Here is a 14,879-nt window from a genome sequence, read left to right as displayed (position 1 = left end):
TGTACTATTTATCCAGAAATGCTCATAATTTTTGAACTCTACATACACTTTATCACACCAACGGCTGTATAAAGAATATGAGACTTAATTCAAAATTGTTATAGAGCAGCAACTATACCAGTATAATCTGTGCTCTGTGATTTAAGCATTAAAGAACTAATCATACTCCTCACCTGGGTAAAATGGGTTGAATTTTAATTAGCTGCTACTTCTGTCCCATGGATATTTACTTGTTAAGTCCTATGTCAAACACACTTATTTAGAAACAAGTACCTCTTCAGTCAATTCATCTTGCCTTTAACATCATTTCTGAGCAAAGAAAGACAAATAAAACTATGATACAAGCCCGTAACTGCGCAGCACTAAAATTAATAGTCAGCCTTGTTTCTCAGCAGTAGAAAGCAAACTTCACACCAGATGAGTGGTTAAATTAGAGAAGTGGTTAAATTATTTGGTTCCATTGGATCCCAAAGCTAACCAGCCAGCCTCCCTACCTCCTTAAAAGCAACAAGCATGTCAAGTCCAGAGAAATAAAACCCAACCCTGTCATCTCAGTACAGCTAACCCTCATCAGGACCAGCCCTAAGCATAGAATTGAAGAGTCGGAAGGGACCACGAGGGTCATCTAGTGCAACCCCTGCAATGCAATAATCTTCTGCTCTACCGACTGAGATTCCCTCATACTTGGGCCCACTGATTTCAACTGAAATTTAATTCCTTCTTTTCTTTTTTTTAGGGAGTTCACAGCAGCCCCTGGGAAGGGGATTCTCCTCAAGCTGCAACTTTGGAACTGAATGCCCAAAGTCTTCCTCAAAGCACCACCTCAACACACACACACAACAGCTATTTCCCTCAGCTTCGGTGCTCAACCAAGCCCCCGTTGCCCAAAAAAATAAGAATATTCCTCAGTGGCAAATTCGGCCTGTGTAACTCTCGAAAGGTTCTCGAAACCTTTTTTTTTTCTTCCCCCTCTGGGCCAAAACTTCCCGAATAAAAACCTGCTGGCGCCACACCGATCTTCCTATCGATAAGAAACACATTGGAAAAGGAGAATGAAACGACACCCTAGCAGTGCTCGGCTTTTAGCGTGGAGCACATAAGTACTTTATAATAAATAGGATTGTGAGGGGCATGGATCTTCCCGCCACACTCTCCTCCTGTCACGCAACCTTCGAGGCCTGGTGGGGCTTCTTAGGGCAGGAAAAAAGTGCCCCCCCAAACAAAAAAAAAAGCTTTCTGCTTGTTTCATAGTGTTTGCTGTTAATATATCGGTGTGGGGTTTTTTCCCCGACTTGGTTCAGCCACGCAGCCCCTTCCCGCTCCGAGGGCTCCCTCAGGGACGCGGCGGCGTTGGTGGGGCTGGGGGCGGCGGGAAGGGAGGTCGCCTTTCCCCCTGCCCTGACTAGGCCCTGGCCGGCGATGGCAGCAGGCGCCGGGGAGAGCGTTGCTTCCTCCTCTGGCCGGCTCTCCTTCCCCGCTCCCCCCGCTGGGCGGGCGCAGGCCGAGAGGAGACACAATCGCCCGTAGGGGCTGCTGCTTTCTCTCCCCTCGGCCGCGCGGCTTTCCCATCCTCCCTGCCCACTTTGGCCCATTGTCTTCCTCTCGGACACGGCGTCAGGGCCGGACTAAACCTCAGCGGGAGGCCGAGGGGGAAGCGGCAAGGGCGGCCTCGGCGCGTCGCGACCCGCGCTCGCTTTCTCGCACTCTTCTTCCTCGGAGCGAAGCACAAAACACACAACACACCCTAGCCGGGCCAGCGCCTCGCCATTTCGCAGGCCGCGAGGGGAAACCTCCGGATCCCCGGCACGGAGCTGCTGCCCATCGCCTCCTTCCCCTCAGCCGCCCTCTCGCCTCACGCGCCTCAGCCCGCCATTTTCGGCCTCCCCGTACCCTGGGCCCTCTTGTCCCCACAAAGGGCCTCACAGCCCTCTTTCCTTCCCGCCCAACTCCCTCAGCCCTGGCCGCCGAAGCCGCGACACCTGCCCACCGACACGTGGCGACAGGGCCGCTCGGCTGCCTACCTCGCCACACCACCTACAAAATAAAATAATTCAAACCCCATTCCTCCCTCTAGCACTCCGGGCGCCACACAGAACCGCCCTTCCCTTGGCAGGCTACAGTTCCCGGGATTTTGGGGTGGGGGGCTGTGTGTTTCCAAGGAGGGGCATGTGGGAAGGGGTTGCACATTTCGGACAGGAATGGCGAACATCTCCCGGGAAAAGAACTGCAGCTGACCACTTTTGCTCTCTTGCAGCTGCTAGGAGTCCTTATGCACCAGGCAGCAGAGTCCAGCCTGCACGGAACTTTCATTTGAAATCATGAGCCTAGGAGACTCCTGAATAAACTTAGGAAATCAGGCAATTTTTGTGAGATAAAGCAGCCCAGCTGGTCGCACCTTTACGGGTTTCTAGCCCATGAGTGAACTTAGCTTTGTTTGACTTGCCTGAACCCCAGAAGATAGGTTGCAATCCACTGGGTCCTAAAGCACAGTTCGCAAAGCCCCTGCATTTTTCTTTCCAACTTTTGCCTCCTTTTCTGTTCCTTGGAATCTCAGTAGCTTTAAGATCAGGCACTTTCTAGAAGTTATTTTCTAGGGAATAGTAAGTGCAGGTAAATGATAAATACTCCCTCCCCAAAAGGCAAGTGCCAAATGTGAAAACTTTGCAAACATACATAGGCGTATCTTGCAGGAGGGAAGTCCAGACACGCCCTTAAGAATTCATTGTATAGTTAACTTACAATACAATGGTCTACATGTCTACTCAGAAGTAAGTCTCTTTGGGTTTAATGGGGCTTGCAAGGATTACAACCTTGGCTTTCTTGGCAGAAAAAGATTAATAGTGAGACACTCTGCACACCAACCAAGGAGCAAACTTTGTGATTTATGCATATAAATACACAGGGTGGTATTCAATTAAGTTTTATTCAGAGTAGACCCACTGAAATCAATTAACATAACTTGATATCAGTGGGTTTACCATGGTTAAATTTTAGTTGAATAACACCCACCATAACCAAGTCAGATTAAGGTTGGCTGGAGCTTTGGGGCTCTACTAACTTGCAGGAGAAGAGTGGAAGAAACAAACATCCCCCTTACACAGTACTACATAGATGCATCACTGGTTATTAAAGGAACCAAAATGTGATGTATATAATACAAGCAGCACGTCCCCCTTTACAGCTATTTTGTACAACTTTCTATAGCTTCACAACAACCATGTGAGGTAGGTTCAGCTAAGAGATGGTGACTGGCCCAAGGCAGGAAGTAAGCAACTACAATGATGATTTAGGGGAGTTTAAAATGTGAGGCTGCATGTGTTCAGATTATTATCATTATTAAAAATGTATATGGCAAACTGCTTTTGTTTGCTACATTCCAGTTTTTAAATTTTACAGCAATCAACGCATGGCGGCAGGGAGGATGCCTGTTTCTCTGGCATCAAATATGTTTCTAGTGTCTCATCACCTCTTTGTTGCCGGTGAATACTATGCAGTACTGCATTTATGCAGTTGCAGGTGTTAATTTTTAATATATCTCACATCATCCAAATGTTGTGTTGCTGTTGTTTTTATTCTAACATGTCAAGAATGTAGCAGTGGAATGATGGGGTGAAGACGTGTGCTTCACAGTTAAAAGTGCTGTTTTTTTTCCCCTAGGGAAATGCAGCACCTGAAGGAGGGGGAATCTTGGTTGAGTTGATTGTGGCAGCAATATGCAGGGAACGCTTATTAGCTGCTTTCCCATCCATGCAGATGGGTTGCTGGTGGTGGTCTAAGCACCTTTCCTCCAAAGAGTTCAACTGTGGTGTTCATTATTTTCCCCCTTTCCTTTTTATGCCCACAACAGCCCTGCGAAGTATATTGGGCCAAGAGAGAGTGAGTGGCTCAGAGTTATCCAGTGAGCTTCACTGCTGGGTGCTGATTTCAAACCCTTTTTGCTCAAAAAGGTTTTTTCCCCTATAAAAAAACAGTGGTTATTATGAGATATTAGTAAACAACTGCAACTAATGAATGCACTGCTTACTTTTCAACAATTTAAACACTGAATTTATCCAAGCATAAGCATCTGCACAGAATTGCTGTAAATCTTCAGTCCCTCTTGACTCCATCTGAAACACCATGCTTGCACTGCCAGTTTCAGATTAGCTGATGAAAGGCCTGTGGTAACAGAACTGGATCCTGAAACTTGATTTCTTTGCATGGTTTCAGGCTGGCCTTGGAGAAGAGCAGGGCCCTTGGCCTTTAGCACTGCGGGACAGGCAAAAATTAAACAGCTTAGACCTTCTCTAGTAGGGAGCTACAAATATGGGGAAAGCTTCGCCTTTGACATTCTGTCTGTCACGGCATATTACCAGTTGGGTGTGACCTCTGGTTTGTTTTGGGGCCATCCTCCCCACCTGCAAACCCCACCTGCAAACCCCACCTGTCATAAAGCGCACGCACTTTTTGTGCAAATCTGTTCACGTCTCGAATCCACACACGCGGCACGGGGTCAACAAAACCCATGTGCTCTCCCCACTGTGGGTTTCCTTCCCTACAACGACCATTCCCTAATCCCTTCTGGCTCGCTCTGCCCCCGATCCATTCGCTCTCCAACGTGCGCACCCGCTTTCCAGCATCCCACTAGGGGCCGGCCGGCGGCGCCCCCGTTTCTCCAGCCCAGCTCCCCTAATCCCAGCTGCCACACCGGCACGTTAGGCTCTGCGCGATCCTCCGGAGCAGCTCAGATCAGAGCGTTGGGTGGAAGTTTAAATGTCGCCGCTTTTCTCCGGGCTGCGCTTCGCGCAAGTGGAGCACAAATCGGATCGCCGGAAGGGGGCGTCTGCGCGCTCGCTCCGCCGGCTTTCCGTCGCAGGAGGCTGGGTGCTTCGGCATAGACGAGAGCCACCCTCTTCTCTCCGACGGGGTGGGCGCAGCTACGGGAAGGGAGGCTTCTCCCCGCCCCACCGAGCCCAGCCCGGCAAGAGAGAGGAGGAGCGGCCTCTCGCTCCCGGCGGCTCAGGGCTCTGCCGTCGATGGCCGAGCAAAGGCGGAGAAAGAAACCCAGCACAGCTCCCGAGACAACTAACGTGGCACCGCGGCTGGCGCAGCACCTGGAGGGGATCTGCCTGCGCGGCGCAGCCTGCAACAGAGCGCGCAACGCGGCTGCAAACAGGTCGAGCCCCTGCGCTCCTCTTAGCCGTCGCTTCTGAGCAGGCGAGAGGAGGAAGCGGCGCAGCGCATCTCCCCGGAGAAGCGCCCACGGCAGCCTCTGCAACGCGGGCTGCAAGCGGCTCGGCCAACAGACGGGCGCAGCCGTGGCGCGCGCGCAGGAAAAGACCTGTAACTTCTCCACTGAACTTGAAGCCAGCCTTCCTTGGAGCTCGTGCTAAAGTCAAAAACGAAGGATCGGGAGCCACGACCCCGCGCGATTTTTATAAACTGTGAGGAGCACGAGAGGGTCTCTCTCTCTCTCTCTCTGTATAAACTCAGCAGACCACCTCGACCCAAGTCCAACCTCTCAGTCTCAAGTCACTGGAAACGCAATAAACTGCAGGCCAATCTCACCTAATAGCGACAAGACAAGTATCAAAAGTTTAAAACGGGAGAACTTTCGGCTCCCGGCGCCCCTCTACGCCTTCCCAACCCTAAAGTTATAATGGGCTGGATATTTAGATCGTCGTTTTTGCGACGGGAAAGAAAGGGAAGGATGCGGAAACAGCTGAAGATAAGGGTCTCAGCGTATCAATAATATCAACCCCCCTTTTTTCCTTAAAAAGAAAACAGAAACCAAAAGACAAACAAACACAAACCCACATAAGTTCACTTCTTCGGCTTTCACTTTAATAAAATAATGGTTCTTTTGGAAAATGGAGTATAAATCTTCATTTTGGAGGCAATTAAAGTGTTGATTTCATTCGTGCCCCTGAGCGATTCTTGTAATTTGCTCAAATAGCTTTATGTACCAAGCGCTCCAGAGCTTTTAGAAACCCATTTTCTAGTTAGACTTGTTGGATTACAATTGTTATTCAAGAGCAGCTCCCCGAGCTTTTCCTCATCCAGGGCTGGATTGTAACAGCTCCCGGGTGCTCGGCGTCCAGGCAGGGGCTCCGGCGGAGAGCAATCTCCCCAGACAGGGACCATCTCGCCTCCGTCGTGCCAGGAGACCAGCAGAGTACGAGCTACACGCCCACTTAGGAGAGGACACAGGGGAAAGGCGCTGCTGCCTCTACCAGCAGAGGCGCGACGAAGCAGAGGCTCCATGCAACATGTTCCCTATATTAATATTAACATTTTGTCCATGAGCTTCTGGGAAGTCCAGGGCTCAGCACGCGCGCGCTCCTCTTGCTCCGGACAGCCTCTGCTCGCCATGCCTCATCGCGCCTAAGCAAGGCGCGCCACCAAAGAGAGCGCATCTCCACGCGCCAGCGCGGTGCGCCTCTCGCCAAAGCGGATCTAGGAAAGAACGCGCTAAGTCAACCCGACGGTGCCTCCTTGGGGATCCCAAGACAGAGCTGCTTCCAGGAGACCCAAGCCGGCTCGGCGGCGCCTGGCTCTCTTTTCTTTTTAACAAAAGGAAGCCTACAGAGCCGCGGCCCGATTGTCCCTTGGACCCTCCGACGTATCGGGTCGTAAAGTAGAAAAAACTCGGAGTAGCCAGCCGCTTCCTTTGAAAGGGAAACGGCTTCTGCAACTCAACAACAACCATTAACCATCCCGCCACCTTCCGCGAACCAAGACCCCGATGGTCGCTAATTGCTGTGTTAAGGAGCATCGATTAGTTAGTATCACATCCCGTATTAATCCAAAACGGCACTTTCGTTTTCCTTAAGAGAAGAAGAAGAAAGCATAGCACATTCCGAGGTAGCGCATGTGGCCATGGCGAAATCACCACTTTAAATCACACTGGCATGCGGCAGGATTGGGCCGACCCTTGCAACTGATGGCGAATATCCCACATAAGGCGCGTCGAACGCATGCAGGCAATTTGGAGCGCGCACACGATTATTTAAAATAAAATAAAATAAAAGGAATCGTGCTTTTATTATTTATTTTCTCGGTTAAGTCAAATAAAACCCGACGCCCTTTGCAGCCGTCAAGCTCCGCACAAAGCAATGTTCACTGAGGTCTAAAAGCGTTCGGGCCAAGAAGAACTGACAAGACAGGCTAATGAACCGTAGAGAGAGAAAGAAAATAGCCAGCATTTGCTAGATTTCAAACCCTCTCTGCCTTCTTTCCCCGGACCACCTATCTCGGATTTCCCCCACCCCCCTTCTCTTCACCCCCACCTCCACCCCCAAATCATTACTTTACCCGAAAGCCTACGATTCAGGCCTAAACACTTCTATTATCATTAAAAAGGGAGTAAATAAAATAAAGACAAAAATTAAAAGCGACAAGGAACAGGTCAAGTTTGCAGGCGATGCTTTTACAAGCTCATTTTGCCAGGTCGAATCGGAGAGCAAGCCTTAATGAAACAATAATGGCCACATTATTCAAAAATTTTCATTTCGATGGAAATTTATCTAAAAGGGGCTTAATCATATGCAAATAATAAAAAGGGGCGTTGTGACCCAGTGAGCTATCTGCATACAGATTTGAGCGGTTGTTACAAGACTGGAGATGATCATACCTGATCTGTTAGATTTGCTGATCTCGTTATGTCTTCACTGTCTGATTTTGATCCGCCTTCTCTATCGTCTATCACCAAATCGATAGGCATTTTTCCTTTCAAACAGCTAATATACCGGTGGCAGAAATTGTCACACAATTCGTGTACCTACATTATGACAGAAGTAACAAAACCAAAATATAGTCAAGCGCATGTTAAGTGAAATTGACAAAAGCAATCACTCCCCCCTCCCCCTCCCCGTTCCTGACATCAAAAGTTCTAAACAGGGGGAAACACGCTGCAATTATCCCCTCGAGACGCATCCAGAATTAAGAATAACTTTCTTTTCTAGCAAAATAGAGATATCCCAGAAAATTGACAGTGACAAGATGATTCACAGCCTACAACGTATTCAACACCCGTGTTAAATTCATCTGCTCTCGGAGCTGTGACCATTAGCGAGGTGACCTGCATGGGTGACATTTAAGGTAAACTATTTAATTTCACCCAGTTATATCATCGCAAACCCTTTCCGAAGGAGGTTGGGGACACAAAGGGTCCTCTCCTCCACTAGTAAGCAGAGCTGAATGCACTCTGGTGAAAAACATTATACACATCCATGACCTTAAATTTGGAGGCACTGTAACCTAACGTGTAAGGGCTTCCACTGTGAATGGGCCTATTTTAGCCTATTTCTTGTAGAACCAAACCAATCCACTTGTTCCTGTTAGATAAAATGCCTGGAATGCCTGCATCCCTCCCCACTCCCCCATGTATTAATAAATCTCTCATAGATGTTTATTTTTAGGGCAAGGGGTAAATTCTCCAGCTATCAATGACATACACAGGTCCACTGAAATATAGGTCCCTGAAATGCTTCGATTCTGGCGCTGCCTTGAAATATACTTGCATCCAGAACCGAATTTATTATTGTTACGCAGAAATTTAAGGAGCAAACTCGGATTGCTCAGGTCTCTTCGTCTTAGGGGTGGGTGGGGGCACGAGAATTGCCCAGTTCAAGAGAAACAGAAACTGACGCATCTAGCAACTCTGGCTTGTTTCTGCACAACGTGACAGGACAATCTATGCCCTGCGTGTGACCCTGCAGATGGCTTTAAAAAAATACACTACAAAACTAACTACAAACCAAACGATGTGCCTTGACCTAACTACCCACAGGAACCAGGCAGAAGAGGTATCAGTGTTCCAAACATTATCAAACGTAGAGAGAATGCGCAACAATTTGTACAAAGGTAGTAAAAAGGGATACACAGCCAGCGAGTTCGTGATCCAGATTTTTTGTGGCTGAAATTGTAATTAAACTGCGAAGAGAAATGGACGGCATGATTGGTCTTGACACTAATTACCAGAAAGAAAGACATTTATGCAAATTCTGCCGAAGCTTCAACTTCGTGAAACATTATTGGGAGGGAGGGAGGGAGGGAGGGAGGGAGGAGAGAGAGAGAGAGAGAGAGAGAGAGAGAGAGAGAGAGAGAGAGAATATTACCTTCTCTAATTCCAACAGATGAAACCTTAATACTTGTATGGCTTGGATCATCTGCAAAGATACAAAACAACGTGAGTCTCTGTGTCTCCATAGCTGGCTTTCATTTCTACTATCAAAGTAGATGTGTGTGAATGTAACGCACATATATGTACCCGCGTGTTTTGATTTATGGCAACACTAAAAGTTAATAGCAATGGCTTTCGTATGTTGTTTAACATGGAGAGATCTCAAGTTTGTTTGTTTGTTTTTTAAAAAAATTACTACCATTTTAACCAAGTAGCTAAATTACACGGATCACAAACATTTATTTTATTTTATTTTTTTAAAGTATATTCTCTATATTGTAATACTTCTGGATAAAGAGCCTGGCCATCTAGGGGAAGGGAGGAGGAGCTGTTCCCAATACCGCATGTCTAATTTTTAAAGATCGCCTTTATCTATCTATCTATCTATCTATCTATCATCTACCTACCTACCTACCTACCTAGCTACCTACCTATCTAAGGTGAGAGTTTGGTTCAATCCCTCGCAACCCATAATAGCTATAAAACTGTTTCACAAACAGAGGTGAGCTATTTCGACCTTTCCAAAACAATGAAATAATCACATTTAAATAAACAGCAGCATGTCTTGGACGCTAAACAAGCGTCCTCGACTACCCAACCCCAGTTCTTACGTCTGGATCGCGTGTTGTTGCTGCGCGGTTGACCTGCGCTTCCGGTTACACAAAATTCAAGCTATAAACTTCCTAATGAGACGTTTTCCAAAGAACTTTAAAATAGTACTAATGACAACTGCATCTCCAGAATTCAGATAATATAATACCAAATATGTATTTGAACTCTTACCAAGTTATCCAGTTCAGGATTAGAAGAAAATAAGGGTTTCTCTGCTCGGATCTACATACACCGTGGGAAGTTCAGGACGGGTTTTTTAAAAAGAAGAAATAAAAAGAGGTTTGAAATACGAAAGGAGACGAGGCAAAGGCGTTATTATCTTTCCTAGCTTCGTTACATACTGGGGTCCATTATGCAATCTTTCATGCAAAGCCCCCGAGTGCTGGATTTGGAAGGCACCCGCTTAGGGAAGCGAAGCGAAGGCACCGGGAATACTTTCGGGGGCTGAAGCCAGCAGTACTTTCGCCACGCCAAGCAGAGGCTTTCGAGCGTCAGCTGCGCCTTGGTCCAAAAGCCTGAAGCAGGCTCCTTTGCAAGGTGGCGGGCAGAGGGCAGAAAACCTCCGGGGCTCGCACCCAAGTCAGTGTGGGGAGGAACCTGAGGCCAGAGGCTTGCGATCCATTCCGGGGAGGGGGCGTGTGTGACAAGGGATAACAGTTCCAATGCATTCTAGCCTTGTCACTTTATTAGTGCTATTACTGCTGCTGCTGCTGCTACTGCTGCTGCTATTACTCTCGTCATCATCAGACATTTGGAACAGTACAGGAGGGAAAGTGCAAGAGATTTGCATTGAGACTTGTTTTCTGACCTGTTTGGCAAACACTGCTATGTCTTCGTTGAAAGACTCTGAGGAGCAAACATCGCCGCCCGCCACCCCGGGTTCCCGGGGAGTGCATGTCGCTAATTCACATTTCTCAAAAATCAGTGCTAAGAGGGGGAAGAGGGGGTGTCTGAAAGAAAAATACAAGAGTCACCAAAGCAACACACAAGAGGACACAGCAATTAGAACAAATTCAAGAGGAGCGTCCAAATGAAGTTTACAACAGCAGGTCTCCTCAGCCACCGGTACCCCCCCCCCGGGTTTTTACACCCACTTCTCCAATCACTGCTCACTTTGCTACTCTCCAGACCTGGATCCCAAGGGCCTGAGCCATAGAGATCTCCAGGATGGCCGTTTTGAAGCAAACTTGGTCAGAGAGCTTGTTAACGTTGGCTAAAGTTCAAACCAACCTCGGGTCTAGTTGCCATTTTGAAATATCTCCCCCCCCCGCAAAAAACACACCCACCACCGAATTTTCTTTTGTAGATTTAGTTGTGGGGGAGACCGAATGGAGTCCCATGTACACTAAGGTGGAGTGGGGACTCTGTTTTTATTTATAATTTGGAGTGGGCTGCGAAGTTACGCAGCTCAGCTAAATTGCCAACCAGGCTTGGAACGGGTGGGGGTGCAGGCGTGGAGGGTAGGGTGGGGGACACATCGCCTTAAAAGTCACCCATCTCTAACCGCTAAAATGTGTGACACCAGCCCTTCCTCTCCAGTTGGCCTAGACTATCCCTTTCCAATCTCTCCCTCGCTTTCTCGCTCTCTCTCAGACACTGCCTGGTTAGTGCACAATAATAAATAACATTGTGGGATTGATGAAATCTCACATTTTAAACATTTTATTATCGTCAATGCAGTCGTTTACCACAGCAACGTCACCCGCCTTCTACACCCCCTGCCTGACGCTCCTTTTCACCTCGCTTTCAACCTTTTAGTGGGGTTCACAACTTAAAGAAAACGCCACTATCACGGTTAAGTTTCATCGTTGTCAGTAGGCAAAATAATAATCGGGGGGTTCCAGTTATTCCCTCTGAAATGTTTGAATGATCAATTGTAACTGAAATGCTGCCGACTCATTTGAAGTCATACTGGTGAAACAAATCAAGCCCCACTACATAGAAAACTATTTTTTTAAAGTTCGCGCATTGGAGAGGCTTCAAATGCTGCCGAGAGGCGTGGGATTGCAATTCTGAAGCCACCCGTGAAGTTCTCCTTTTAAATAACACACTAGAGTTAAAAGGGGTTTTGTTTATTGGCTTTTAAAAAGATTTTATTTTAACGTAAAAAGGGGCAAAAGTATTCTTTATTTCTCAAATATTCTTGCAAATATTTTACTTTCAATCAAACCCCAGCTTTATTTTTACTATTACAACATTCATGTCCTTCCTTCCTTCCCTTCCTTCCTTTTAAAGAGGTCAAAATAACCAAATGACATTCTCAACCACGCCCCTGCGATATATAACTTTGGAATTACAAAAAGATCTATATATACAATTTTCTTCATTTTTATCCAATTCCTATATCGCGTCTAGGCTTTTAGTTGAAGGGCTGGGGAGAAATATAGTGGTCAATGTTTTGTTGTAAAGTGGCTCAACCTCTTTGCATTTATCCTTCCAAATCTCGCTCTGAGAGGGTGTTTATTTGTCCATCCGAGACCGATTGGCAAGGAGAGGCACTGAAATCAACCCGCCGCCACCCCTGCTCCGTCATCCCCATGCAAAGCCTCGGCTGCCCCGGATTATTTACCTACGGTCTCGAGTAAACGGTGGCTTTCTTCAGGGAGGGGAAGAACGGGGAACGAGCACGTCTTAAGCTAATGAACCTGATGCTAGCTGTACCTACCCATAAATGGCATCTTTATCTCTCTTTAAAGCGTCATTGACGGAGGAGCCCATGCTTGGGGGCATGGCGTTGGTGTGAGCTGTGTGCGGGTATTGATGGGAGTGAAGCGGAGGACCGTGATTCATGTGGTGGACGGGCTGCATGGATCTGGCGGCATGGGGGTCCCCGTACATGGTGCTCGGGATCCCCACTCCATCCATCCCACCGTAATGGGGTAAATCGTCGTACTGCATAATAGACAGGAGGGAAAAGAAAAGGGTCAGCTTGAAGGCCAGTCCTTCGCAGTGCAGTTTAAAGGGGGGGGAGCAACTTCGTGTGCTGGGGTGGGTGCGAGGAGAGTGGGAACCAAGGCGTACAGAAGATCCACTCTGTCACTTGGGGAGGAAGGTGGCGAAACATAAGGGACCGGGAAGGCCGCGTCTTTTTTTTAAAAAAGTGAAAGAAGTTTTCCCTGCGGTTTGGTTTGGTTTGGGGGGTGGTGTTTTTTTTTCTTTCTATTTTTGTTTCTTTGGTCTTGGGTCCAGTCTCCAATGCATTTTCCACTAGGCCTTCGCAGTACTTTCCTCCTGGGGTCGTGGCACAGCGTCCTCGTGGAAATGAAAAAGTTAACTGGAGGATGGAGGACTTCTCTGGAGTCCAGCTCAACATAAATGCATGCTGGAAAGATGCCTCCTCCTCTAGGTTTTCTCAGCAGAAGTTAAAATGAGGACACCTATTATTAACACGTGCATTAAAACAACCTCCCTTTATTTTTTGGGAGATTTCCCTGTGGGCATCGGTTGTGCCTGCCAGAAGCCTCAAGTGGCAGACCTTCCCTGATGCTTGAAAAGATTCAGGAAGGTACAGGAGCACAAAAATAGAAATAACCCATTTAGAATCACTATTTCAAGCAAGTTTCTTTGGGGCTGTGTTTTCAGGGGTGGGGGTGGGGCGGTGGGACAAAAGTTAGTCTTTTGCACAACTGACAGAGAGTATTTTAAAGAATTAAATCATCCGAGCTTATCCTGTCCTAAAGTTTACCGCTTTTGAGAAGTCACATACACAAAAATCAGGCTTCAGGTGTTTGTGTGACAAAGCTAAAACCAGGATTTTCCTTAAGGGAGGGAGGAATTCATTTAATAGTTTGTTTAGGATTCTCCAGCTCTGACTACTTTCAAAAATCCATCGACTGCTCTTCTTAGCATTTATTCTGGGAAGCTCAGCTTAGTATTTCCTCTTTAGAACCAGGTGCCCAAAAAACAAGATTTTTTGTTCCTTGGGGGGGGGGAGCTGTGTTAGTGAGGTGGGAGAGGGGAGGTCACTCTGCCATTTCAATATCTAATTAATTAAGGACAAATGAGGGTGTGGAGAATTTGGGGGGGGGGGAGTCCTTCCAGCTGCTTAAACAGAAAAAGTAAATGCAAAAGGATCAGTGGACTAACTTTCTTTTTCCAACTGTGGTGTGAGAGGGCATTGCCAAAAGTGTGCCAGAAAATGTATTCGAAAGTTTAAATTTCCTTTTAAATGCCCTCTTGGTTGCATTATTCTTGTCACTATCAACAGTCTTCCTAAACTGGTAAACTTTTTCGGCGGAGTGATGGTGTCCATTTAATAAAATAAATAATAAACAGTAATGTTAGGAACACAAGTGCGTGTAACTGTTATTTGGACTCATCATTACATATGAAAATGTGTTCAAAACAACATCTTGGTTGGAATGTATGGACTGCTCTGATTGCCCCCCTCCATTTACAGTAATGTTATTTTAAATAAGTTCTTTATTAATTGTAAAGATATTATTACCATATCCTAAAGGTCCAAAGGCATATTATTTAGTACCTTGATTACTTTGAGAGACACAGAAACTGAATATTAAAAGGAACTGCATTCAGTTTCGAGGCTGCTTGTGTAGTCAGCGTCTCCTTCTAGTAGGTGGCCTGTGGTCTGAATTAATATTACGAATAAATGGGAACAAGGTCTCCAGTGCAGCTCATACCTGCCTGTATGTTGGACATGCACAGTTAAAAAAACATGCTCCTTTCAAAACAGTAATAGACTTTACACGCTCCCTCGTGTGCTTCTAAGAGTATACAAAACTTCCCCTCTCCTCGCAGTGTCTCTAAGATCCACGTTTCAATGTTATGTTACTCGGAAATCACGAATTAAAAATAATAATACATACCCTTTGCGCCATCGGCCTGCTTCGCACCCCTTCCCTTTCAACTTCTAATATATCCTCTTTAAGGCCAGCGTGAAAAGAAACAAAACGTGCTCTCCCCCACCCACCCACCCCCCAAAATAAAGGGAAAAAGAATCCTTTAAAGTCGCCAGTAGCTTGAGCAGCCGACCAGAGTCTTCAGCCGGAGGGACCTCAGAGAAGCGGCGCGATCATTCAGCATTTAAAAAAAGAAAAAAGAAAAGAAGAAGCGTCTCTCTCCTCTTCTTTTCCTTCCTTCCTTC

At 46.9% G+C, this 14,879-nt stretch overlaps 1 protein-coding gene across 6 annotated transcripts in view; it reads right to left on the bottom strand.

Annotated features, from left to right (window-relative positions):
* Nucleotides 1-14,879, bottom strand: part of MEIS1 (Meis homeobox 1) — a 152,997-nt gene extending 138,118 nt beyond the window's left edge. For 4 of the 6 annotated variants that reach the window (XM_083606613.1, XM_083606614.1, XM_083606618.1 and 1 more), the window contains exons 1-6: nt 14,602-14,697; nt 12,441-12,667; nt 10,584-10,725; nt 9,947-9,997; nt 9,099-9,149; nt 7,613-7,759 (exon numbers count right to left, since the gene is read on the bottom strand). In XM_083606613.1, the coding sequence (XP_083462739.1) occupies nt 7,613-7,759; nt 9,099-9,149; nt 9,947-9,997; nt 10,584-10,725; nt 12,441-12,667; nt 14,602-14,613 (630 nt within the window). In that variant the 5' untranslated portion in view covers nt 14,614-14,697. Of the gene's footprint in view, nt 1-7,612; nt 7,760-9,098; nt 9,150-9,946; nt 9,998-10,583; nt 10,726-12,440; nt 12,668-14,601 lie in introns of all 6 variants that reach the window. The other 2 variants (XM_083606616.1, XM_083606617.1) reach the window with 2 other exon arrangements.

This window comes from Podarcis filfolensis, assembly GCF_964270895.1.
Source record: "Podarcis filfolensis genome assembly, chromosome: 3".
NCBI classification, from domain to species: domain Eukaryota; kingdom Metazoa; phylum Chordata; class Lepidosauria; order Squamata; family Lacertidae; genus Podarcis; species Podarcis filfolensis.
Note: the sequence above shows the minus strand (reverse complement) of the source record. Positions and strands in the feature narration are given on the sequence as shown.